Raw genomic sequence first — 27,883 nt, 5'->3', positions numbered from 1 at the left:
GTGCCCGCCAGCCAATCAGAGCCGGGTTCGCCCTTCCGCCCCGCCTTTCGCCGCCCGCTCTGACCAATCGCAACGGGCTCCCGCGCCAGCAGCCAATGGGAGGAGGGGCACCGCCGGGCTCGGTGAGGGCACGCAGTGCGCGCTTCCGCCCGGCGCGGCCGGAAAGTGATGTGGCGAGGCGCGGCGCCATGGTAAGCGCGGGGCCTGCCTGTCCCGCTCCTTTCCCTCGCTTTTCCCCCTCCTTTCCCCCTCCTTTTCCCCTCATTTTCCCCTCCCCGCCCGCACACCGGCCCTGCCGCATCCCCACGGGCCGCCCCCGCGCCCGGCACGGCCACAGAGGGGCCCCTCACGTCGTAGGCCGGGGAGCCGCCCCGAGGCTGTGCCGGCCGCGGTGTCGCTACGCGTTTTTGGTGAAAAAAACACGCGATTTGTGTCAGTGCTGGACTGTCCCGAGCGCCGCGCGGGGGCAACAGCGCGGGCGGGGCAGGTCGGGGCGTGTTTCTGTCTCTGGCGAGCTCCTGACGTCATCATGGCCGTGTGTAACGTCATTGCCGCGATGTGTGACGTCACACTCATAGGGCGGTGAGTTCCGCCCTGGCATTGGCGGCTTTTCACTTTTTTTGGAGGTGTCAGCAGATGAAACAGTCCTGTTACTAATGAGGGCTGTGTGTGGTCTATATGGCTTATATTGTATAAAATTTATAAGTTATATGTAAATACATTTATATATAATAAATGAACTTATTATATAATTACACCAGAATATTAATTATGTAAGATCTATAAGTAGATCTATAGGAATCTATATATTAATGTAAGTATTTTGCATATTTACAAACTTGTATGTAATTATATAAACATGATAATATGTATAAACATGATATATATATATAATAGATAAATATAAATATATAAAATACACCTTTTATATACTTATATTTAATATATTTAATTTATATGTATAATATACTATATACTATATAGTATATGTATTATTTTATATAATTTATATATATTTACATATTGTATAAATATTTTATTTATATATATTAATATTTCATATATGAAAAATCTATGAGGAACCATAATTAAACATACCAATATATTTATCTATAAGTACAGATATTTTTATATATATAAACCATTCACAAAGGCAGTGTGTACATATATGTGTATGCACGTTATATATAGAGTTGGTCTAAAGGGACTTTTTTATTTATTTTTACATTTTCTGCCCTTTTTTGCCATTGTGTGTGCAGATAATGTAAGTGAGAGGTTTGTGTTTGTGTCATAATTAAGAGCTCTGCTCCAGGACACTGTTTCTCAGCCAAGGTTTATAAGTGTATTATGTTTATATGATCAGTGCAGATTTAAAATGAAAATTTTAAAATGAAAAGGGAAACCAGAGAAATAACCGAGGCAGGATAATTTTCCCCTTTACAGAGTTTAATATTGTGTGTAAATTCACCATCAGGTTTGTTCAATATGGGAATTTTTAATGTTTTTCTGATAATCAGAGGGTGGTTTGGGAGGGAAGGGGCCTTTAGGAATGGCCTGGTTGACCCTTCCCATGGGCAGAGGTCACAGCTGTGGAATATTGTTGTATTTCCTGTGTGTTTTCAGAAAATATCAGCATCCCCTGAACTTTCTGATGTCTCACTGCAAAAAAAAAAAAAAGACTTTCTGAGCTCCAGGTCTTGTCACCAGCAGGAAATTCAGGAAATTCACCTGAGCATCCTTGCAGATCTTTTATGTGAACCTCCTCTTACCTGTGCCTTCAAGCAGTGAACAGGGTGTGGGTTTTTATGATAAAAGGCATTAATTACCTCAGGAGATCTAAAACTCACATGCAGAAAACAGGAGACCTCTGGTCAGAGGCTTTGAAAGGAGATATATTGAATTTCAGCAACAATTTGCTGTTCCTTGGAGTCCCTTGAGGGGTTGGAGGGGGTAGAAGAAGAGAATTCAGCGAGACATTAAACTCTGAAGTACAACTATTAATAATAGTATTTTCTATTGTTTATATACTAATATCTTTTGTACAGCATATAGATAAGAAATCTGCGGGTTTACATTTTATATAAGAAATAAATTAAAAAAACCAGAAATTAATGTTTGTATCTAACAAGGTTATGACAAGTGTGTGAAACACACTTGGTGATCTCGGGGGTCTCGTCCAACCCAGTTCATTCTATAATTAATTCTGTAATTAATTCTTAAGTGCAACTTATAATTAATTCTTAAGTACAGCTATTTAATAATACTCTTTTCTATTTATATATTAATACCCTTTATACAGTAATTAATTCTTAAGTACAAATTATAATTCATTCTTAAGTACAGCTATTTAATAGTATTATTTTCTGTTTATATATTGATATCCTTTATACAATATAGAGATAAGAAATCTGTGGGGTTTACATTTTATATATAAGAAATATATAGAAATAATTAAAAAACAGAAACTAATGTTATATCTAAGATGACAAGTGTATGAAATAAACTTGGCGATCTCAGAGGTCTCGTCCAACCCAGTTCATTCTGTAATTTATTCTGTAATTTATTCTGTAATTTATAATTTATTCTACCAATTTTGTACCATTTTTCTACCATTTATTGCATTATTTTTTCTACCATTTATTCTGTAATTCATTCCATCATTTCTTCTATAATTCAATCTATCATTCTATATTTCATTCTGAGAACTATTTTCCCCACCTGTCTCTGTTCCTTGTTAGAGGTTCCCTTGTGTGTTTCAAGGACCCTGAAACAAGAGAATCTTCTAATTACGTGTTTTCTCTTGATTTTGTGTTGAAGGAGATGAAAATCAGATTCTTCAGCCCTGTGGTGTTTGATTTTCCTCACAGAGCAACAACAACCCTTGTGGCATATCCAGAATTTTCCTTGATGCCTCTTGTGTTTCTCATGGTTTTTTAGGGAAAAAAAGGACACTTTTAAGCTGACTCTTGACCTGAAAGGGAACAGTGGGGCTGCACCTCCAACTTGTTCTTTTCTCCAGAGAATGAGCTACAACTGTGGCAAACTCTGAATAGCAGTTTTCTGAAGAATGGTTTCCAAAGGATTTTACCCCTTGGGAAAAAATCTCATGGAATCATTTTCATGGAATCATGGAATGGATTGGATTGGAAGAGACCTCTCAGGTCATGAAGTCCAACCCTTGATCCACTCTGTGCCCTGAGCTGGTGATCACAGTGGGGTTGGATCAAGACATGGATTTTCACTCCCACATCCACAGAATCACAGAATGGATTGGGTTGGAAAAGCCCTCTGAGATCATCAAGTTCAACCCTTGGTCCAACTCCACTCCCTTTACCAGATCATGACACTCAGTGACACGGCCAAGCTCAGGTTAAAAACCTCCAGGGATGGTGAGTTGGAGCAAGAGTTGGATTTGATGATCTTGGAGCTCTTTTCCAACCCAATCCATTCTGTGATTTATGGATCACAGTGTCTTGTCCACGGCCACTGCTTTCAGTGCAGAAAAATGTTTAGAATTATCCATTGTGCCTCTGGTGAGTGATCCCTGAAAATTCAGGCAGTGACCTGAGTGTCCCTTCAGAAAATTCCATCACATACATCCTTATGGATATGTTGGTCCCCAGAACTCTGAGCTGCCTCTCCCCGAGTGGAGTAAATTCAGTGCTGACTAAATCCCAGGGGGCACAACGTTGTCTGTAATTAGGTTAATGATGCTGTGCAAATGTGGCCAGTCATGATTCCCCTTCTCAGCCACACAGGCAGTTTTAACTTTGGATTGACACGTACTAAAGTACATTAGCAAGGCCTTTGACACTGTCTCCCATAATATACTCCGGGAAAAGCTGGTAGCCCATGGCTTGGACAAGTGTACCCTCTGCTGGGGCAGGAGCTGGCAGGAGGGTCGGGCCCAGAGAGTGCTGGTGAACAGGGCTGTGTCCAGTGGTCACCAGTGGTGTCCCCAGGGGTCTGTGTTGGGTCCAGTCCTGTTTAACATCTTTATTGATGATTTAGATGAGGGGATTGAGTCCATCATCAGCAAATTTGCTGATGACACCAAGTTGGGAGGGAGTGTCGACCTGCTGGAAGGCAGGAGGGCTCTGCAGAGGGATCTGGATAGACTTGAGAGATGGGCTGATTCCAATGGGATGGAGTTCAACAAGGCCAAGTGCAGGTCCTGCCCTTTGGCCACAACAACCCCCTGCAGCACTGCAGGCTGGGGACAGAGTGGCTGGAGAGCAGCCAGGCAGAGGGACCTGGGGGGACTGAGGGACAGGAAGCTCAGCAGGAGCCAACTGTGTGCCCAGGTGGCCAAGAAGGCCAAGGGGATCCTGGCCTGGATCCAAACTAGCATGGCCAGCAGGCCCAGGGCAGTGACTCTTCCCCTGGACTCTGCCTTGGGGAGGTCACACCTCGAGTGTTGTGTTCAGTTCTGGGCCCCTCAGTTCAGGCAAGAGATTGAGGGGCTGGAGCGGGGCCAGAGAAGAGCAACGAGGCTGGAGAAGGGACTGGAGCACAAGTACTGTGGGGAGAGGCTGAGGGAGCTGGGGGTGTTTAGCCTGGAGAAGAGGAGGCTCAGAGGTGACCTCATCAATGTCTGGAACTGCCTGAAGGGAAGTTCTGGCCAGGTGGGGGTTGGTCTCTTCTCCCAGGCACTCAGCAATAGGACAAGGGGGCACGATGGGCTCAAGCTCTGCCAGGGGAAATTGAAGTTGGAGAGCAGGAAAAAATTCTTTGCAGAGAGTGCTCAGGCATTGGAATGGGCTGCCCAGAGAGGGGGTGGATTCCCCATCCCTGGAGGGTTTTAACCTGAGTTTGGCCGTGGCCCTGAGTGCCGTGGTCTGGTAAAGGGACTGGAGTTGGACCCAGGGTTGGACTTGATGATCTTGGAGGGCTTTTCCAACCCAATCCATTCTATGATTCTATGAATATCCTCTCTATTGATGCCTGTGGGGTTTTTGATTTTTTCATTTTTATAGATTTTAGAAGTACTTGTAGTAAAAAGCAAATGTAGTGTGTTAACATTTCTGGCAGCTTCAGTTCAATGTTTATGTATCCCAACCCTTACCACGTATCAGTGGCTCAAGTTCTTTTAGTGTTCAGACTCTTTTCAAGGCAGAAGCTGAAGAATATCAAAAGCCTGCAGAGTGAGACATAAACACAAACCAACAGCCTTGGGTCCAAGAACACTGGAAGAGCTCCAAGAGCCCTGTGTGTGCTGAGGAAGACAAAACCGAAGAACAGAGGGTCCCACTGACCCCAGACTCAGATCCTGAGGGGGTGGAACAGGGGTGGGACCAGGGGCAGGACGGGGCTGGACTGAGAGATGTGTGACCTGGGGATTGGGTGGGCAGTGTTATAAAAACCATGGAAATCAGAGTTCAAGGGGAGTGTCCTCTTGTATTCCTGAAAGCCCTAAGCCTGATATTAAAGAATCTGCCTTTTTGTCTCATCCCACACTAACTTGGCTGGGAGTCTGTTTCATGGTGTCTCTCACGGCATCACCATCATTTATGGCATGGCAGGACAGAAGGGGTAGCTGGTTAACACTAATTAATCTTGACTTCATCAGATGCTGTGGCTCAGGAGCAAAGCAAGAAGTGTCACGTGCAGAGCCCAGGGGTGGCTTTGGGTGCTGGGTCACTGGGGTGATGTCCCCTCTCCATCACCTCAGAAATGATGGATTTCTGGGTGCTGAAATATCTGGTTGTTCTTTAACCCTCTCTGTGATGTTCCTGCCCTTGGTGACCTGTTGGACCCTGTTCAGTTAGATCTGTAAATTACTAATATATCCATTATCTAACCCTTTTCAGTGTGTGTGTTCAGACTGGCAGTTGTGTATGCATCTTCTGTTGTTGCTTCATGGAGACTTCTAAATAAGCTCAAGTTTTTAGCTTTCTTTTCCTTATTTTGGTCTCAGAAGGGTTGTGGATGTTCAATGAATTTGCTTCTACTAAAGCTTCTTGTTTTTCTCACTTAGTTTTGCTGTCAGTGCCATACTGAACTGAAATATTGTGATTTTATTATTCTCTCTAACTATGTGGAGAAATTTGATTATTAGAGTTTCTAAACATCAGAATTTTGTGACATGTGCACATGTGCATCAAAAGAGATGTGCCTCAGGCTGTGGAAATGAAGGCTCTGGTATGCTCTGAAATGTGCCTGAAGAGGGAAACTGCAGTGTGATATCCCTTCCTAAGTGCTAAATATTTACCCTTAATTAAATGCCACTACTCAGCCATCTGGGTTGAGCAGTGCAAAATTAGGAGACAGAAATTTATCAGAGCTCCAGAATGAAGAGCCAGTTTGTTGTATTTGCATTGACTTTTGTTTTGTGTTTTGTTTCGGTTTTTTCTTGAGTTCACACCAAGTTGTATTTGCAAATGGGGGAAGCAGAGGGAACATCAAATAAAGCTTTTTGAGATAAACAGTTGCCTGATATTCTACCTGTTGCTGCTAAACTGACCACAATGTCATTAGAGACAGTTAGAAGAAACTCTAAAACCATAAAAAAACACCCTGTAAAACCATAAAAAAAGTTTCAGAAATGCACTATTACTGATACTTTGAATGTCAGTAAATTGCCAAATGTTGCTTCAGTTTCTCAAGAATTACTATTTTTTCCTGCCACCAGGCAGATCAGTATTTGCCATCAAACAATAGAACTTTTCTCCTCAATCCAAAGGCAGTTCCTCCATTTGTCCACCATTTTCCATGTAATCAGCTTTTATAAAAATTTATTTATAGTGATGATGTTTTAAACTACAAAATCAAAATATTATTTGAAAATAAATCAGTTGCTGTACATCAGGCGGGTTTGACTTCTGGCTCATTGTCATTATAGGTTTCATTTTTTGTTTTAATGGATATTATTGAAGGGATGACCCACTTTTTTCCCCGGGGGAGAAGTTCAGTAGTGCAAAGATGTAATTTTTCCATTCTGCTTTTCCTTCATAGTCTGCCATCTTCAACTTCCAGAGTCTGCTGACTGTGATCCTGCTGCTCATTTGTACCTGTGCCTACATCAGATCCTTGGCTCCCAGCATACTGGACAAAAACAAAACTGGGTGTGTACTCTGATGATTTTATGGTAATTTTATAATTTTATGACAGTTCTAAGAACACACAAGCTGTTTGTTTTTAACTTCAACCTTTCAGTGTCTTCTGATGGTGGTGAGTGTGATAATACAAATTGTATTTTGAAAAAAATTTCGAATAATTGCTCTTTGAAGATAAAAAGCTTCATTTTGTACAATAGAGCACAGTAAGGCATTTGCAAACAGTTACTCTTGTATTGAAATAATTTATTAGCTGGCTAACCTGGGTAATGCTGCATTATTAATTTTTCTGGGTTAGTGGCTTTCCTGTTAATGCTTCTTTAAAGATACAGAAATGAGAACCAGAAGGAAAAGATTCTCCTACGTGTGCTGTTGTTGCAATGATTTATTTTTGATTCTTAAGTGGGTAAAAAACCAGCAGAAGCTGCTTTTTGTTTGTTTTCAAGGCAGGTATTTTGGAGATAAAAGTTTGAAACAGCTTTAGCAACTGTAACTAAAAAAACCCTAAGAATACTTTTTAAAATAAGCAACACTGTCCTTATGTATGGTCTGTTTCATAGTTCTATATTTTCTAAGATGATGGAATTTCTAGAGGAGTTTTTTAAAGCTTCTGCAAACCTGTGGGTGTTTTTGTCCTGTGGATAATCCCATCTGTGATCAGCAGAGCTGTGGTTTAAATGTGATTTTAAGGTAAGTTGGGCTGTCCATATTTCAGTAACACCTGAGGTTGATACCAAGGGATGATATTTGTAGGAGTAAGAAGTAATTCTATCTGGAAATGTTCTAGGTGGAAAAACAGACAGGCTTTTGGGCGATGGGTGTTTGACTTGTTCACTTTTTCCATTAGACCATTTCCTGCTAAATAAAATGTCCTTTTTCCCTGAGCATCTTCTGTCACTTCTGCATTTAATTTTCAGGAGTGTCAAATTCAAAATGGACTCTCATCACCAAGAACCTTCAGTCTTTGTATCCTGAAAACCTTTGTTGTAATTTACCTCTGGAGTTGTTTTATAATCCAGTTTTTTTCTTCTAGCATCATAAGGTCACAGAGTCACAGACTATTCTGAGCTGGAAGGGACCCACAAGGGCCATCGAGCCCAACTCTTCAGTCAATGGCCCACACAGGGGATTGAACCCACGACCTTGGCATTGTTACAGCCAAGTTTATACCCAGAGCGTGCCAGATTTTTTAAGTTTGGGAGTTCTAACTCACTTTTATGTGAGGCCATGAAATTGCCACTGACATGGGGGATTTCTTTGGGTGGAAGCAGAGATGGAAAGAAAGGATGACTTCATGAAGGACAGGGAGTGGGAGGGCGAGGGAGTTGGGGTGTCTGCTGGTGGAAGATAACACAATACTCAATGAGGTATACACAGTAAGAAGTAAGAATGTTTATTTTACTGATTAAAATTTTAGTGCTGTTCTTGGCAGGGAGTGTTTCCTTTAATCTGGAGCTACTCTGTTTATTCTTGAGGCAAACTGTCTGGAGCACAATAGAACTCTCTTCATGAAGTGTTTTCAAAGGGTGCTGACACAGTGGAGGAGTTGGGCGTTTGATATGTGGGGTTTTATTTATGTAGATGTTGGACATTTTGTTTTATATATATATATATATATATATATATATATATATATATGTACGTATGTAGGCTGCTTTGTACTGTAGAATAAACCCTTGGCCTGGAAGCAATGAGATTTGTTTCCTGTGGGGTGGATGTTTACACGGAGCTCCTGTGCTGTCAGACCTCTGTCCCTCTCCTCTAACATATTCCATGCTCAAATGGAAACGTCTAGACATAGGGGATAAAACAGATTCTGGTGATACTTCATTTTACCACAGGGATGAGCTTACTTCATTATTCCTGCTCCACATTAATGGCATGAAAGAAGCAATAAACTGTTAAAGTGACAGAGAAGAGGGATGTTGGGAGTTACTCACTGAACTTCTAAGTGAGAGGTATTTTCTTCATCATCTCAGGGTTTTTGGACTGTGTGCAACAATGTGGAATTACTACTGAAGTATTGTACATTTCTTCTGGCCTCAGAAAAACCCCTCAATGAAAATACAAACGCCTGATGGGGGAAATACAAAACAGAAAATGGGGTTCAACATCTCCCCTTAACTGCAGCTGACAATTTAGGAACTTAAAGTCACCAACGTGGGGACTGACAGACTTTCCCACAGATGACAACAGGACCTTTTCAACAACCTCAGGACGTCTGTTTGTCCATAAAATCTGCTGGGCAAAGGGAATCAGGACCTTCTAAACAGCTCTAATGATATTCTCTGGATGAGCTGGGCAGCTCACACTGGAGGAAAAACCTCTTCAGGCCTTCTGCACCCATGGATTACTCCATTAGTGTTCACTTCAGGTCCACAACACGTGGCCCTTCAAGTCAAAACCTGTTTGCTTTTTGCAGAAGTGATGAAACTGCTCCAAAACAACTCCTGAAGCGACTACTCCAGGTAATTGTTCCCTGCTCTCCCCTTCATGTTCCTCTCCATCCTTGTCCTGAGGCAGTGGAAATGTACAATGAAGAAAATCCTTTGGTGAGGATTTAAATCACCTGATACAAAGTAAAGAAACATTTTTGTGTTGGTTGAGAGATGGTATTGTGAAGGGATGTCACCCATCCTGTTAACACTGTATTGCATCCACTTCTGCCACAGTGTGTCTGTTCCTGCCAAGCCAAACAGAATTTTAAACCTTTGTTTTCCCTCTCATGCCTTGAGTGTTTCCATGTGCTTTGTCCCGTTTAAGCCTGGGAAAGCAAGAGGAGATTTACTGCTTCATGCTGACTAGGGGAGAACGTGTACAACGACATAATTCCCTCCTCCCTGCTAACCAGAAGGATGTGTTAGCTCATGTGCAGCAGAGATTCCCTTTGATTTTCCACAGGCCTTGCAGTGGGGTCTTTCCACACTCCTCCTGCAGTGGCACTGAGGGTGTCCTGGCAAACACCTGTGTGCTGGTTTAAAGGGAAACCAGCAGGAGAAACGAACCCAACACAAAAGAGATTGTAAGTCAGAGTTACAGATTAATAACAATATTACAATAAATGCAATGGCCAAAGAGAAATTGGGTTTAACTCCCAACCCCAACAGTGTAACCCAGCCCCCTGGGGCACAGACACAGGGGGGTTTGGTGGCCCCTGTGCTGAGCCCCACGTGGCTCCTCCGAGTCCAAAGGAAAAGGAGGGGACAAACCTGTTGGTGCAGATGATGGCACAGTCTGGTGGAGAGGGGTGGGCTCCTCCTGGCCAGGTTCTGCTCCTCCTCTGGATCCCATGAGTGGCTCCCCAGTCCCCAAACCCCCAGATTGTCTCCCCTCAGGTTTGGGTGGGAGCCCCCAGTCCCTCCCCCAGGGCAGGGAGTTCCGCACTGGGGGATGTGACTCTGGGAGTCAGGGGGAATTTTGGAATGGTTGCTGGCCCATGAGCAGAGCTGAGCCCTCAGGTGGGTGTGGAGGTGCCAAGGAGTCCCTGGAGGGCAGTTCTCCCAGCTCCTCTGCCAGGCTTCTTTCCCAGCCAGCTCCCAGCCTGAGGGCTCAGCTGTGCCCTGGGCAGCTGCTGCCAATAGGCCATCGGGAACAGTTGCTGGGAAATGGCCCAGAGGGTTTAGAATGCACAGCTTTGGTCACACCTACACAAGGATTAACTGGTCCCACCTGCTGAACTGGGACACCATGGCAGCTGCATTTTCCAACATGCACAGTCCAGCAGTCGAAGCCCAAGGCCCCACTAACTCCTCCTTGATTTAATGGGTTTGATTTATTTGGGTTTTCTGCTCGCCAGACAAGCAAACCACTTTCATGGCTGCTGCTTTTCACATGTAGCACTGAGCGCCATCAATGTGCAGCATCTCGTGCACATTTATTTGTTCTGGCAGTTTGTGGTGTGGAAGCCAGACTGACACATTTCCCCTGCCTCAGGACAAGGATGGAGAGGAACATGAAGGGGAGAGCAGGGAACAATTACCTGGAGTAGTCGCTTCAGGAGTTGTTTTGGAGCAGTTTCATCACTTCTGTAAAAAGCAAACAGGTTTTGACTTGAAGGGCCACGTGTTGTGGACCTGAAGTGAACACTAATGGAGTAATCCATGGGTGCAGAAGGCCTGAAGAGTCTTTTCCTCCAGTGTGAGCTGCCCAGCTCATCCGGAGAATATCATTAGAGCTGTTTAGAAGGTCCTGATTCCCTTTGCCCAGCAGATTTTATGGACAAACAGACGTCCTGAGGTTGTTGAAAAGGTCCTGTTGTCATCTGTGGGAAAGTCTGTCAGTCCCCACGTTGGTGACTTTAAGTTCCTAAATTGTCAGCTGCAGTTAAGGGGAGATGTTGAACCCCATTTTCTGTTTTGTACCTCCCCCATCAGGCGTTTGTATTTTCACTGAGGGGTTTTACTGAGGCCAGAAGAAATGTACAATACTTCAGTAGTAATTCCACATTGTTGCACACAATCAAAACACCCTGAGACGATGAAGAAAATCCCCTTGCTGCAACTGGGAGGCAAATTGAACATATTTATAGACTTACTGAAAGAGTTAATGTTCTTTTTCCCAGGCAAGATTCTTCAAAGGCATATGAAAATAATGGTAATGTTTTATTTCTTTGAGTTCCTGGCAAGCTTTTGAGAGATGGCAACATGAGAAGCAGGGCTGGGGAAGCTCTTTGTGTTGGTTTTGCATCACACAATCTGTGAATTGCAGTTTTACAGAGAGTAACAATATTTTTGAGAGCCTGAACCATGCAGTCATCTGAGGCCATGTATTTTAGTCCATGAAATTTACACATGAATGCCTCTTTACCTGCATGAATTTTCAAAAAGTGCATAGATGTCTTCAGGTTACTGTATTGTATGACCTCTTACCCTGGAAAAATATGGTGCTTTACATGCAGGGATTATTAATTCTGCTTGTGGAGCTGCATAAAAGCAGAAGAAAAGAGCTTTGGCTTTGCAGAAATACAGTCAAAGTCAAATAAATATAAATATATATATTTGGCTTGAGGTAAAACAATCTATAGCACAAGTGCAAAAAGCCTGTTCTCTAGAAATGGAAGTGCTGGAATTCTGCTCACAATAAACTGGTCAGCAGGAGGTACAAAAAACATTTCACTTTTGCCTTGAAAACCTCATCACTTGGTTCTGCCCTGCCCAACATCCAGTCTTTGCTCCAGAGATAAAGGTGCCAAATGGAAAAAGAAAGAGGTGTTGAAATAAACCAAGGCCATAAAACAATCCACAAAAGATGAAGTAGCACAGAAATTATTTTTTAAGAGGTTGTGTGTGCTGAAGATGCAGGAGTGAGGGATCCAAAGTCACCTGTCTGCATTTAAGCATGTTAAAAACAGGCAATTGCCAGAGCCCAGAAGAGGGGAACAACAGGGGATGAAACCACTGTGGCTGTGAGTTCAGAGCACTGTGGGAAGGCACATGGAGAACTGCAGGCAGGAGATACAGCCCCACAATAACACAGGCTGAAGCTTCTGCTGATAAACATACCCAAAGAAGGAGGAAAACTTACATATATATTTTTTTTATTCCATAAATCTGTAAATAAACAATATAGTTGAATCCAGGCAATTTTACTGCATTGCAAAGACACAGTGTGAAGGAAACCTTCCTGCAGGAAAGCTTTGAGCAGTTCTGACCAACATGTGAAAGGCTGAAGGATGCCTTCTTCTTCAGGGTGCTTCATATTCTTCCTTTTCATCCTCAGGCCCTACAGCAGTCCCTGCCCCTGCTCTCCTGAGCAGTCAGTGTGGGGTATTTCACTTATGCAGAAATTTTAGGTTTATGACATCCCTGTGAGTTGAGTCCTGCTGTTCTCCTCTGCTGTTTCCTGTGGGATGTGCTGGGCAAGCAGCTCCAGAGAGACCTGGGCAAGGCAAACCTGGGTAAAGGACAAACAAAAGCTGTAAGAATTGTTTTTTACTATTCCAACACAAGCATTCTGTGTCAGATCACACCTGTGAGGAGAAGAATGCCTGCTAGAAAAGGGAAACACTAAAGGGAGACTTCAAAGCATGAAATTTAAAGTACTTGGGTTTATCATCTCTCATACCTGCAGGAGAACTTTGCTTCAAAATCTTTAACATGAAAAGTTCCCCTCATACAATGGTGTAGAGCTCTGTTGGTATTTCCTGCTCTGATATTTGTATAGTGCTGGGGTTTTATTCACGTAATTGTCTGTGTTGGGTATTTTAATGTAGACTGTAGAATTCTGATGAAATGTTTAGATCAGACCAAGTTAAATGCATCTTTGCTTTTCTTGCATGGAAAGAAAGCCTTGCTGGACTTGGAACTTTGCCACTTGTGTCCCTCTGTGCAGGTATCTGATGTTTCCTGATGTCCAGAAGAGTGTCAGGTTGACAAATTACCATCAGTTTGAATGGCTTTAGGATGGAAGAAAGGAGATCAGTTGACTTGAATTTTCTGATTAAACCAAGAGCCTAATGAATTTATTTTGTCTCTACAGACTGTTGGGGATATTCTGGAAATGCGCCAGGATTGGTAATTCTTTTTTTTTTTCTTTAAAATCGTTAAGACCAGTGTTTTTTCTGTCTTCATTTATTGTGTTAATGTTTGTGTGTAGCAGTGGGACCCAAGCACATCCTTTACTTTAAGAAATGCAGATTTTGCCTTCATGAAATAAGGGGGCAGGATGTTACTGTCTCAGTTTAGCATCATGGAAAGCCTGGATGTTGTGAGGTCAATTCATGTGTGTGGTGCTTTATTTTCGGAAGTCATTTTCACTTCTTGCCACGTGAAATAACCAGGAGGGAATTCTTATTAACATACAAAGAAATGAATGATTCCTTATAAACTGTTTGAAATTCTAATGGCTACTGAAAGAAAACCAGATATTTACCTTACAGTAATAAAAACCCACAAAGTTCATAATGCACTGAGGTTCTGTTTAGGCACAAATGTCCCTCTTTTCTCTCCTTTCTTTACTCACCTTCTGTGCCCTTCGAATTGCACAAAGCTGTTCGTTTAAAGGGACATCTGCAGACAGGCTGATCAGCTCTATCTGATTCCTGACATTTTCCCATAACATTGGGTTTATATTTATTTTAATCCTTATCCTGAATTTATTTTGAGAAGGAAATTGGAATATGCAACAGAAGTTTAGTCTCAGCCTTAAGGTGTATCCAAGATTTTTTAAGAATTGCAAACCCGTCCTCAAAACAGTGTTGGTCAAATTGCATTGTTGATGTGGAGCAGAAACTTTGAGCTTGTAATTCCAGATCTTCCTACTTGTCACTAAACCTAAAGAAAACCTGTGTGATTCCCTGCTCTGCATTCCTGGGCTTTGAAAGGGGCAGGACAAACATTTTTCAGTTTGTCAGAAAAATCATGGACACAAAGGAACAGTTTTTCAAAGACCTGTTGTTAAAATGATTGCAGAGTTTGTCCTGTCTGGATAATTCACGTAGCAGAACCCAGTTTAGGGCTGGAATTAAAGACACTGGGAAGGTGCCAGCTGTCAGAAATTAATTTTGAGCTATACAAACGTAAAAATTGAGCTGCTTTAGGGTTTGTTCAGGGTTGAAGAGAACACCAGACCTGACCTTACCTTACCTTACCTTACCTTGCCACCTTCTTTGCAGTCCATTCAGTGCAAGCATATTTTGTTTTATTAGCTGTGTTTCTGTCACAACTTGCATCCAGAGTGGACCAACTTGACTTTCATTTTAGACTGAGAAGTGAAAATGGGCTTTGGAGATGATTCCTGTCATTTTATTTGTGTTAATCACAAAGACATCTACAAAGTGTGGGTTTCTAAAAATCACAGAATCATAGAATGGATTGGGTTGGAAAAGACCTCCCGGGTTATCAAGTCCAACCCTTGGTCCAACTCCAGTCCCTTTACCAGATCATGGCACTCAGGGCCACGGCCAAGCTCAGGTTAAAAACCTCCAGGGATGGGGAATCCACCCCCTCTCTGGGCAGCCCATTCCAATGCCTGAGCACTCTCTCTGCAAAGAATTTTTTTCTGCTCTCCAGCTTAAATTTCCCCTGGCAGAGCTTGAGCCCATCGTGCCCCTTGTCCTATTGCTGAGTGCCTGGGAGAAGAGACCAACCCCCACCTGGCCAGAACTTCCCTCCAAGAAGCTGTACCAGCGAAAACAAATGTAAAAATTGAGCTGCTTTAGGGTTTGTTCAGGGTTGAAGAGAACACCAGACCTTACCTTACCTTACCTTACCTTGCCACCTTCTTTGCAGTCCATTCAGTGCAAGCATATTTTGTTTTATTAGCTGTGTTTCTATTACAGCACCCAGAGTGGACCAATTTGACTTTCGTTTTAGACTGAGAGGTGAAAATGGGCTTTGGAGATGATTCCTGTCATTTTATTTGTGTTAATCACAAAGGCATCCACAAAGTGTGGGCTTCTGAAAATGAAAATGTCTCCTGGCTTCCTTTACATTTCACATCCCTAGGAATGTTTAAACAACGTTTTCACATGTGCATAAGATCTTAATCACAGGCAAGCGGTTACATATTTACAGAGTTGTGCAAAATGATGTTTAATCCTGCCACATGGTGATTTCTCTTTTAAGAAAATTAAGAGCAGAAAAGTGTAACCCATATGAAAATTGTAATACCCTAAGCCGTAGGAGTTGGACATCCTCAGAATTTATTTTAAACAGATGTGAAACTGCAGACATTAATTCATTCAGTTATTTGAAGTTTAATTAAATATATGCCAGATCATGACAACATCTTGTAATGTCACTGTGGCAGGCACTCCTGCTTATGGGAGCTGTCACTGAAACTATTTTATTTTTTATTTTCTTTCTGTGGAAAGTTTTTTCCCCATGTATTTGAAGGTCCTGCTGGTAAAAATTACTTTTTTTTTCCATGAGAATTGCACATTAATGCTAAACTTGGGAGCCTTGGTGTTCTTTTTAGTTTAATGTTTCTCTGAAGCTGTCTCAGATGAGGTGGTTTATAGAGTAGAAGACTTTGCACAGCACAGGGGAATTGAATTTTCTTTATAGCAAACAGCCCCAGCTCTGTCTTTGTGCTGCTGGATGTGCACAAACAGCAATCTCCTCACTCCAAAGACACATTTCAGTGTTAACACCTCCTGACAGTTCTGTGGGCTGGAATTACCATCCAGTGTTGGTCTTTACAGAGGGAAGTCAGTGGATCCATGAAGAATAAAGTTTTAAGTTGAAGTGTAAAACACCTGGCTAATTAAATGAAGGAAGTGCTCCTGTAAATACCAGTCTGAGCAACATTCCTACTAACCCTGATTGTGTTGGTGTTCCCCACATACAATTATTCTTTTGAACAAGAGACTTGAGTAACTTTTTGTCCTGAACCAAGTGAAGGGGAATAGATCTCTCATGATTGCTTTTGCCACCAAATATAACTGGAGTAACATGGAGTGTACATGGAGTAAACTCAACTTTCACCCATGATGTGCCCTGGAAAACTGTGACATCAGTTGGAAGGAGTGAGAAGGAGAGGTGTCTGTGCAACTTCTGTGATCCACTGACCATTTTTATCACAGAAGTGTGTGGACCAGACCCTCTCCACGTGCTAGCAATGTCATGTCTCTTCTAACAAATAAAAAATACAGGCATTTGGCCTTGTCTGTGCCACTGTGAGCTCCACAGCAGTGGCTGCTGCAGCAGACCATGCACAGGTGCCAGATATCCTGGGCAGACACAGCACAGCTGCTGAGAACTGGGAGCAGGGCCAGCAAAAATTGGGTGTCTTGGGCAGCTTCTCCAGTGCTTGCCCCCTGAATCATAGAATCATAGAATGGATTGGGTTGGAAAAGACCTCTGAGATCATCAAGTCCAACCCTTGGTCCAACTCCAGTCACTTTACCAGATCATGGCACTCAGTGCCACGGCCAAGCTCAGTTTAGAAACCTCCAGGGATGGGGAATCCACTAAGAGGTATCAGCACTAAGAGGTATCAGCAATATGAAATTTCCTCTTGGAAAAAGTGGTTTTATAGGAGGGTAAAAGCCCTTTTACAGGATCACAGATTGGGGTTGGTCAGAAGGAAAAGCACAGTTTGGCTTAGAAGGACTTTCAAGCTCATCCCATGCCACTCCCTGCCATGGGCAGGGACACCTTCCACACACCAGATTGCTCCAAGCCCTGTCCTGGACACTCTCAGGGATGAGGCAGTCACAGCTTCTCTGGGGATTCTGTGCCATGACCTCAGCATCCTCATGGAACAATTCCTTCCTAGTATCCAACCTAAACCTCTCATTGAGTCTAAAACCATTGCCCCTTGTCCTGTCCCTCCACGTCCCTGATTGAAGCCCCTCTCCTAAAACAAAGAGCTGCAGCTTTGCCTGTACGTGGCAACACCCAACACTTGAGTTTCCCACCCCATGCACACCCAGCTGTGCCTGTGGCAGCCTTGCTCCAGCTAGAAATGTGGAATATGAACTGGCACAGCATAGTCAGCACGCTGGGCTGGGAGCAGCCTGAATCTGTTCAGCCACACCTGATCTCTGGTTTGGGTTTTCCCTCCCAGGTGAGCGGAAGAGCCCCTACGTGGCCGTGTGCTGTGTTGTGATGGCCTTCAGCATCCTCTTCATGCAGTAGCACCTGGAGAGTGTCCCCTGCTGCCCAACAGCACGGCATGGAAGAGCTCCTGGCAGGAAGAGATGGGAAAGCAGCACCAAGTCTCCCCTGACGTGATGGACCCCCTGCAACCAGCCCATGGTGTGCAGTGATTGTAACCCAGAGGACAGACATGTGCTTGTTGGTGTGACACCGATGTCACTCTTCAAAGGGGGTCTCTTGCCTGGCTGAGTTTCAGGGGAGTTTGTTTTTTATTTCTAACCATGTAGATGAAATTTTTTTTAAATTGTGGGTTTGACAGGTCTATTTAATGAAATTTTGAAATGGTAAATCTATGACATAGCCATAAAGCCACCCTTGGAAGAATAAAGAACATTGTGATTTTAGTGTGTGTTTATCAAAGTGTTCTTCTTGTCTCAGCAGTTCTTCTTGTTTTGTGAGTGATACCTCTATTCTCATTTTAAAAATAAAACTTCAGCCCTAAGTTACATTCAACTATTTGTTTTCATAGAATCATAGAATGGATTGGGTTGGAAAAGACCTCCGAGATCATCAAGTCCAACCCTTGGTCCAACTCCACTCCCTTTACCAGATCATGGCACTCAGTGCCACGGCCAAGCTCAGCTGAAAAACCTCCAGGGATGGGGAATCCACCCCCTCTCTGGGCAGCCCATTCCAATGCCTGAGCACTCTCTCTGTAAAGAATTTTTTTCTGCTCTCCAACTTCAATTCAAACTTACAATTCCTCAGTCTGTCAGTATTTGTCTTGTTCAGGTAAGATATGAGTAAAGGCAGAGACCATAACTGGTGATGTCTGATTTGCTGCTGAGAAGGCACAGTCATGGGATTTGAGAAACCTGGAGAGTTCTGTGTAAAATGCCACATTTATTCATTTTTAGAGGTTTGGATCTCAGGTAGATCACTCCTCAACTGTTTTTCAGATGGTGAGAAGAGGATTTTAAGGGCTCTGCTGCTGCTGTTGGGTGTAATACAAGGTTTCTAAATCAGCAAAGTGAGCAGTTAGCTGCAGATAAGGAAGCTGCATGTCATAATATTCTAAATGTTAAAGAGAACAACTAAATTAGATTATACTGACTAATAGACATTAAATTAGTTTTAGCCGTATGTGCCATTAGCATTTCCTTCTTAATTTTGGGTAGTTTGAGTGATCCAGTGACTTCTATAATAATGCCTGAAAGGTGTGAGCACATCAGACAACTGTGACTGCGTTTGGGAGAGTTGTCTGTCAGCTGAATTTGTTGTTCTAAAAAGGCTTGTGATCAGAGTGAACAAAGCTGAGAGTAAAACATACTGAAAGTGTGTCAACTGTTGTCATTCTTGTTTGAGCAACTCCTTTTCTTCAATGCAGAAACCCTGGATTTAAAGAAAAAAAGCAGTTGTTAGGTATGACCTTTGTATTGTCTGACATGTACCTGCATATCTAAATCACCATCAGAATTACTCATCCAGAACTTTTTCAAACTGAAGTCAGGAAAAGCAGATTTCTGCCGTTTAGGCCAGAGAAATAGCCCTGGCTGCAAAGCAGGGAGGTTCAGAGGAGGGCAGGGCTGTGAGACAGTGACCATTCTGTGCACACCTGTCAGCCTTGGACTGTGCAGGAGATCTGGGGAGGGGCAAAGTCTATCCCTGTGAGTTTAAATGTGGTAACTGCTCCAAACATGGGATCAAAGCGGCTCAGTTTTGGATTTCAAAGGTACTGTTCTAGAGAGGCAGAAGGGAATTCCTTGGGTTTTGACTGTCAGGTGTCTACACCTTCAGAATATGCAAAGAATCATCTGATAACTTTTTATATTAGGTTGTATTCTAGTTATTACTATTTCTAATAATTAATGGCATTTGTATGATACTTGCACATTTGCAACTCATCCAACGCTGTTCTAATGATCAGATGAATTCTTAATCTCTTCTGTTCAGGTGTGAATATGAACCAGTGACACAACCCAAGGAAATTTTGAGTTCTGAGAAACTCAGAACTATTGACATGAAGGCATTGTGTTGCAAAAACCTTTCCTGTTCACATGTTATCATGCAAGAAGTTCAGACAAACAGGCCTGTTCTTGTTTGTCTTTTGTTGTTCAAACTTTAACGCCATTTCTTATACAGCAGTTCCTGAGTTTGTCCTAAATGCAGGTTATTGATGGATACTCCCTAGTTTGGGGGTTTTGTTACTTTTCCCCTTAAGTGACATTTGCAGGTCATTAGCTGCATTTTTGCTCAACATAACTTTGTGAAAACAGTCTTTAAGCTGTGACAAACAGCAGTTGTTTTGAAATTGCTGCTTTAGGCCGGTGTTTGCCTCAGGATTAGTTCTTTGTTTTCCAAAATGCTGGCTTTGAAGAAATTGATACCTCATCTCTTTTTAGTGAGGTGGGAAGAAAACACTGTTTTGCACACTTAGATTCTTATAACCATTTTGCTTTCTTCTCATCTTTTTGCTAAAGAGAGATCAGAAACCATGAATACCTGGATATCTGGCTGGGAGAGAGGAGTTGGCAATCACAGCAAGTCTGTACACCTTCATCCTGTGTAGAGGTGCTGGGAGGTGCACAGGGAGTGAATGGGATAGTGAGGAAATGTGACTGAAGCTGTAGTTGCACCTACTACTGTGGAAAAGTATTTCCACGTTGGGACTTCATCTTTTTACTTAAACGGCATCATGGATGTTGAAACATCAGGTTCTTCCTTGAACACACAGAGTGATTCATACCTTGCACATACTTGATACGGATTAATGTTATATTAGCACTCCAAATCACCTCAAATTCAAAGCAGGGATTGAGGAAGGCTAAGTTGAAAAGCAGTAATAGCCATGTTGGGAAATGAGTAAAGCATGAGTAAGTGATGGGATCACTGCAAAGGTCTGATACTCTGGAGAGACTGATAAGCAACTGGGCAGACATAGCTGGTGGAGGAGGAAACAGAAAGTGGAATCCAAGGATGACTTGAAGATTTCATGTTCTTGGAACAATGTTATGGTTCTTTGAGTGCACTTTTTACCTCCTTAACCAAAGCCAGTGAGGAGTGGAAATACACTGTCACCAAGAGGCGAAGCTGCACTGTGGTTTGTTCAGAGTGTCTCCAGTTCTGTCCCACTGGCATCAGTGGGACAGCCCACTGGCTAATGGTGAGAAAGGTTCTTCATGATTTAGGGAGTCCTTTCCCCATTCTCCTTTCTGTGCCACAACTACTCCATAGAGAAAACAAAAATAAAACCAGTATCATCCTAATGATTTAAAATGCTGACCTTGGTAAAAACCACCAGAAGCCAGGAAAGTGTGATCCAAACCTGCTTCTCATACCCCTTCAGAGACTGCATTAGCTCGGCAACACATTCCCTGCTAAGGAAGATTTTCCAGCCTGAGTTTTTTTGCCCCCTTTTCTCTTGTTTTACTTGGGCTTTGTTAATGATTGCAGACAGGTTGGTGAGTGCTTTCAGCATCTATGGGGAGACCCACAGAGATCCCACATGTATTTTATGGCACTTGGCTCACTAGAAAAGCAGTTTTCCTTCAGCTTACATAACTCAGTGTTAATCATAATGCAGGGTATGGAAGGTACATCTGCACACTGAAAAACAGGTTTTGAACATGCAGCCTGAGTTGTTCACCTGAACAGAGTTCTTTATTTTTATAAATGGCACCTTTTTGGGGGGATGCCCTGCGGCCATAATGCAAAATGTGTGGAGAAATACCATCCCTCATACATACATGGTCAGAGCCTATCACATCAGTCACACATGACAGCACTTACCTCTGGCAAACCCTGTACTTACCCCTAAAGGAAGACCAGGAGGGGTTTAAAGGCTAAAATTCTATATGGTTTCCCAGCTAACAGCTGGGAAAAAACCCACATTCTTTTAGGCAGGGAGGATCTTCCTCAGGTCCACATGACTGATGTCACATAAAGAACTAACCTATACTCAGCATTTAGGTTTTGGACTCTGTTTCAAATCTGAAGGGCATGTGTGCCTGAAGGCACATCTGTATTTTTCAGTGAGACAGTATCTGACAGGATTCAGTGAGGTTTTGCCTAAATTGCATGACCTGTTGGTTGGCTTGCAGACCACAGGTACTCGGGACATGACCTGTCACTTCACAGTGTACCCTTGCCTTTGGCTGTCTGACAGATGGAAACCAAGCTCCTCTGATGAAGCATCAGCCAGGCTGAACCTTCACTCAGGCTTTGGAGACTTCAGAAGTCACATCGCCCTTGGCACTGCGGCTTGCTCATTTCCTCCTACTTCCACCAGTAGCTGTAGGAAGATTGTCCAGCGCTGCCTTAACCTGAATGAAAAAGACCTTCCAGAGGAGTGTTTCACTTACTCACATAATTCCCCCTGGTGCGGGAGGGAGATGCCAACGTTTTCTGAAAGACCTGGGTATAAACATTTCCAGTGACACCACTGCTCATGCCAGCTCCTGGTGTGTCAGTAGAGAGGATAATTACTTAAATAGGGAGCGAGCAAGTTACTTACTGCTCTGTCAAATGCAGAACTTTCTACGAGAGCATCTCATCACATCGTTTCCGTTACTTGAAAGGGCTCTTTGGGAGCTGTTCCAAAGGAAAAGAGGTTTTCCCTCTAGCCCAGCTCAAAGTGGGAAGCAGGCAGCGTCTGTCCCCAGCTGGAAGCACATTCAGCTGCCACAACAATCCAGTAAATTGCCATGTTCGTGTAGTTCAGCTGTAGACCAATTCACCAGTTTGTGTAGGCCCTAATTAAACTGTGTGATCTCTTTTTCAAAACAATATAAGCACATAAAATCTAAACACAGCCTCTTTGATGTCCTCTGCATCACCTGTTTACCTCATACATACATGGTCAGAGGAGCCTATCGCATCACTCATACATGACAGCACTTACCTCTGACAAACTCACTGATTACAGTACTGTACTTTCCCCTAAAGGAAAACCAGGAGGTTTTTAAAGGCTAAAATTCTATATGGTTTCATTTACTATGAAGAAGAAAAGACTTGTTTTAAAACACAGAAGACTTTTTGTTTTTAAAGTGAAGTCAAGTCAGGTCAAAATATAAAAGTACCCTTTTAAATTCTCAAATCTTCACAGCTGGTCATTCCCTCTTGCAAAAACTTAAATAACCTTTCAGAGCTGTAGTAGGGCTAGCACAGACTCCAACCAAATGATAGATGTATTTGGACATAAATGTCACACCCAGTGGAATTAAAAGGAAATAAATAGTAATTTAACAGTGTTGGCAAGCTGTGTTTTTGACTGTGTAGCACCATCAGCATATTTTACACGTGTATCACAGTCATGAATAAGTCAGACCAGACACACATTCACAGACCAGTTTGGATTTCCTATTAAGCTACACACTCATTTTCTTTCCCCCACCCTTTTCAGCTAATAAGGGAGCCAAGGGAACGCACTGATCCTCATCTTGGAACAAATGTTACCTCCAAATTCTCACGATTTATTCTCACAGGCTGGTAAAACTCCAGGAGACAGGGAAAAAAAATAAATCCTTTCCTAGCAATAAACTATTCTTGACATTTGAATTGCTTGTTATTTACTACCAACATAAAACCCTCATACTGAAGATGGCACTTGAAATTATCATCACTAGCAACATGCCTGGGGCTGGAGGGCTCAAACGGGGTTCCCTGTCCAAGGGGGTGTCTCTGAGCACACTGTAATAGTCAGTGAGTGCTTGCCCACACCACTGCCCTGCACAGAACATGCCTCTGCCTGCAAAGGAACATGTGCTGACATCAATCTGATAGTTTAATGATACCCCTCCTTAAGAGGCCAGAGGCATGAAAAAGATTTCTGTCTCAGGATTCATGATGACTTCTGGAAGTAATAAGAATTGTTTCCTCCTCCTCACAAGGGAGAACAAATCCTTTGATATCCAGCTGCTTCAGGTCACAGCTTGGTTGGTTTGACCACCATCTTTTTATCCATGGAATCAGAGAATCTGAGAATGGTTTGGGTTGGAAGGGACCCATGGGCAGGGACACCTTCCACTATCCCAGGCTGTTCCAACCTGGCCTTGGACACTTCCAGGGATGGGGAGTCCACAATGTCTCTGGACAACTCCTGCCCAGATTTTCATGGTTGCTCTTCCAGCCATTCAAACTCTTTCATTCCCTACTGGCACATGGAAAGCTCTTCCTTTGTTCACTAACAAACACAGACCTTGAAAGAAAACTTCCCCTAAAAATCACTGTTCTCTCTTTTGCTGGTCTTTATGCAGGCAGAGCTGGTCTATAAAGCAGCAGCATCTTGCTCTTCATTTCAGATCATACATAGTATTTTACATATTCTACATATTTACATATGTAGAAGTTTCTTAAACGGGTTATGCAGCGTGGTGTTGAATATGGTGCCAGAATCTCTGCACAAAACTTAGGGCCCAGGTCTTTAGTGCCCTTTGGCACTCGATGCTCTGGTCTTGGGTCAAAATTTACCCCCCTCAGGAAAGGATAACTCAGTTGGTAAGCCCTAAAACCTTGAGGGAACCTAAAAACAGAGGTATTTACCCAGCCACACCTGGATAAATACCACACCTGGCTGCTCAGTCTGTGTCTGCCAGGGAAGAGTACCCCTTCTCCAGAAGCAGCAATACAGAATCTAATTAAAAAGGGAGGAAGACCCAAATGATTAAGCTCCTTTCATTATTTCTTCTAATTTATCATTGATTTTCCACCCCTGTTTTTGTGCAGTCCCTTCCTAGCACAACACTGCAGTCACAGAGATCAAGGGATTTTCTGCATTTCCCTATTTTTCCCTTCTGTAGATCTGAGGTGATGCTCTTGCTGGCTGACAAACCTGCTGGAATGACTCAGGATGCGCTAACAAGAATCATAACAGTATGGGCTATTCCCTAAGATCCCTTCAAACCACTCATCTCACATTTGGAAAACAGGTTTTAAAGGAAAAACAGGGCACAAGCCACAGAAGTTCTCCCTGTGACAAATTTATTGTATTTATTTAGTGTGCCTTGGTGACATCTCTGAGCTGTGCATACACAGACCTCGTTGCTCCTTGTTGTAATAAAGCACATATAATGCACAGAGAAGTGCTCCAGTGGCACAGCCTGAGTGCAGGAGTGGGAACTTTATCCTCTTCACTTCCATTGTGGAATAGCTCACCATTTTTTTGGGGAGCCATTTATCCACTCCTTGCCCAGGCAGCAGGCTGTGTCCTAACCAGCCCGAAACCACCACCTGCTCTTTGTCAGTCTCAGGGTTGAGGCTCTGGAGAAGTAGGAAAACAAAAGAGCTCCTAAAGACCCATTTTACCACCATGGTAAGCGATATGTGACCATGCAGTGCATGTGTCTGCTGTGCTGCATGTCCTGCAAACATTGATCTGGTTTGGTTATGCTCCAGACCTCCCAAATTTAGCATTTCACACACACACACACACACACATCTCTTCCTTGGGCATTTTGGGTCAATTGGGGTGAGTTTGAATCAAGTTTGCCACTCCCTGATGGAACACAGACTCTCTGCTTGAGGAAGAGCAAAACACCCAGAGAAGATGAGAAGAAACAGAACAAAACAGCAGCATGGACTCAGTTTTTATGGTGCTTCAGTCATGGTGAAAGGGCAGGAGCAGTCCCCAGAGAGGAGGAGAGCACCCAGGGCTAAGGAACATGAATCACAGAATCATAGAATGGATTGAGTTGGAAAAGCCCTCGAGATCATCAAGTCCAACCCTTGGTCCAACTCCAGTCCCTTTACCAGATCATGGCACTCAGGGCCACGGCCAATCTCAGTTGAAAAACCTCCAGGGATGGGGAATCCACCCCCTCTCTGGGCAGCCCATTCCAATGCCTGAGCACTCTCTCTGCAAAGAATTTTTTCTGCTCTCCAACTTCAATTTCCCCTGGCAGAGCTTGAGCCCATCGTGCCCCCTTGTCCTATTGCTGAGTGCCTGGGAGTGAAGAACCTTCTCCCCTCACAGACCTCCCCACCTCATTCTCCACACCATGGGAGAGCTGCTGTGAGCAGGCAATAAGGGGGATACTGGTGATACTGGGGATGCTGTGCCCCAAACCCCAGGTCCCAATCCTTTCCAGTTGCTTCCCTACATTTAGACATGTGCCCTTCACCCAAGCCCTGCCACAGCCAGGGCAGTAAACTCAGGAGCACTTGCAGAGAGGTTTGGATCAGTAGCATGTTTTGAACACCCAGATTGTGAGACCTGGGAGACAGTATTTCAGGATTCTTTCAGCCCTGTGTTAAATTTCTCATGTGTACAGCACAAACCCCACAGTTTGTAACTATGCCTGAAGTCAACCAGCACTTTGAAGGAAAAAAATCAATGCTGAAAAGCAACTTTAGTGAGAACATGGGGAAAAAAGTGATTAGCTAACAACATCCTTGAGCATGGAAATAGGAAATTAAAATCCCTGGTTTTCCTACAGCTGTGGTGAGCATCAAGCCGTCTGTCTTAGAATCATAGAATGGTCTGGGTTGGAAGAGACTTTAAAACTCATCCCATTCCACCCCTGCCATGGGCAGGGACACCTCCCACTAGCCCAGGTTGCTCCAAGCCCGGTCCAACCTGACCTTGGACATTTCCAGGGATGAGGCAGTCACAGCTTCTCTTGGCAACCTGTGGCAGGGCCTGCCCACCCTCACAGCCTTCCCAAAATCTCATCTGACCCTGCTCTTTTTCAGTTTAAACCTATTTCCCATTGTCCTGCCACTCCAGACTCTTGTAAACAGCCTCTCTCCTTTCTTGTGGGCTCCTTTTGGGCACTGGAAATAGCACATTTACTACAGACCTTCCAATCTCCTCAGTGAACGCAGCAAGGTCCCCTCCCCGTTCAACCCAAATTCTCTCCTGGAGCAGTTTCACCCCTAACACTGAACAATTCCAGTGTCAACATGTGGTGTCTGAGCCAGGCAGCAGCATCGTTTCCTTTGCCAGCCCTTCTGAGGCTGCCCGAGGCCACAAAGAAGTGAAATCTGCTTAGACAATGCTAAACCTGCAAAGATATACACCATCAAGCTCCAAATCCTAGCAGCAGACTTTCCTTTTATCCCTCTAATCCAGTTCTAGAAGCTGCATTGCAGCATCTGCGCCTTGGAAGTGACCAAAGATCACAAGTGAAATTTCTATTGCACTTCCCCTATTTGAAAGTACTATTTTTCTTTCTTTCTTTTTTTTTTTTAAGCATTCTAACTTGAGCATTTTGAACATAGAATAATTCTGTTTAAAAACACACCTGGTTATAGTATATCTCTCTGTTGATGTGGAAACTGACATAGGGACAAATAGAGACAAAGCAAGTTAGTTGAGTTTTCAAGTCCTTACCCAGTTCCACTTCTAGGGAATCCAGGCCTATTGATGAGCTCTTAATTATCACTAAGTTATGTGAAGAACATTCCCTAAATTGTATTTTTAGAGGGAGAGAAGGATTTCTTAACTGAAAGAGTGGCACCTGCTCAGAGGTCTGTTCAAGCTGATTTAAACTGTGATCCAGACCTTAGTTCTTTACACAGCTATAATTCTAATACCTCTAAGAAGATATTTTATCAATTTATCACAAATTATAGTTGAAATTACCAGGACTGTGCTATTCTGCTATGCTGCTGCCACAGTATTTGGCAATTTCCACCTTCCAAGCTGTTACTTCTATGGCATTTCCACCTGGAACAAACTCACTTGGGATGCCTGAGCAAGCTTACTTCCAAAAGCTGTTGTTTTATTCTCTTGAAAGCTTTATTAGGAATAAGACCCTTATCAACACTTAGTATCTCAAAAAACACATTAATGTTCCCTATTTCAAAATAAAAGGTTCTGGAGGGAAAAGAAAACTTTTCAATGCAAATGTAAATAATGCCTCAAAATGTCTACAAAATCCACAATTCACAGATGTGCATGGTGCTACCAGATGATGCTTATGGAGAATGACACCAGAATTATGTCCAACTGGATACTATCCCTCTTCCAGAAGTGCTAACTAATCTTGGCTGTCCCTGTGATTTACAACACTGCTAATGGGAGTAGTTCAGCAACAAGCTCTGGCAAGCAAGAGCACATGCACTGGGGAGAGGGAGAAATATCCTGCACTGGAGGGAAAGTATGTATTTGCTGAAGGCAAGAAGGAGCACATCAACATAAAACACACAAATAGATTTAAAACACTCTGGGTTTTCCTCTGTTTCTGAATAGCCACCAGTGAGTATTATATACTTCTGCTGAGAATTAAGCTAAAAACTGCTGTTATTAGAAATATCAAGTAATTTTAGATCTTTTCTTGTGTCTCTCCA

General features: G+C 43.1%; 1 protein-coding gene across 1 annotated transcript; it reads left to right on the top strand.

Moving 5' to 3' along the window:
* The first annotated feature begins 106 nt into the window (after nucleotides 1-106).
* TMEM167A (transmembrane protein 167A) lies at nucleotides 107-18,000 on the top strand. The gene is made up of 4 exons (XM_071581110.1): nucleotides 107-191; nucleotides 6,955-7,064; nucleotides 13,533-13,567; nucleotides 17,565-18,000. Exons 1-4 carry the CDS (start codon nucleotides 189-191, stop codon nucleotides 17,633-17,635), a joined length of 219 nt encoding a protein of 72 aa, XP_071437211.1. The 5' UTR covers nucleotides 107-188; the 3' UTR covers nucleotides 17,636-18,000.
* The last annotated feature ends 9,883 nt before the right edge of the window (nucleotides 18,001-27,883 follow it).

Source organism: Pithys albifrons, chromosome Z (assembly GCF_047495875.1).
Source record: "Pithys albifrons albifrons isolate INPA30051 chromosome Z, PitAlb_v1, whole genome shotgun sequence".
NCBI lineage: Eukaryota > Metazoa > Chordata > Aves > Passeriformes > Thamnophilidae > Pithys > Pithys albifrons.
The sequence above is the reverse complement of the archived record's forward strand: the minus strand, read 5'-3'. Positions and strand labels throughout refer to the sequence as shown.

What these genes read in the sequence shown, in the direction of transcription:
- TMEM167A (XM_071581110.1), top strand. An exon ending in CTGGACAAAAACAAAACTGG is followed by an intron (nt 7,065 to 13,532) that starts GTGTGTACTCTG and finishes TTGTCTCTACAG; the next exon opens with ACTGTTGGGGATATTCTGGA. An exon ending in CTGGAAATGCGCCAGGATTG is followed by an intron (nt 13,568 to 17,564) that starts GTAATTCTTTTT and finishes TTTCCCTCCCAG; the next exon opens with GTGAGCGGAAGAGCCCCTAC.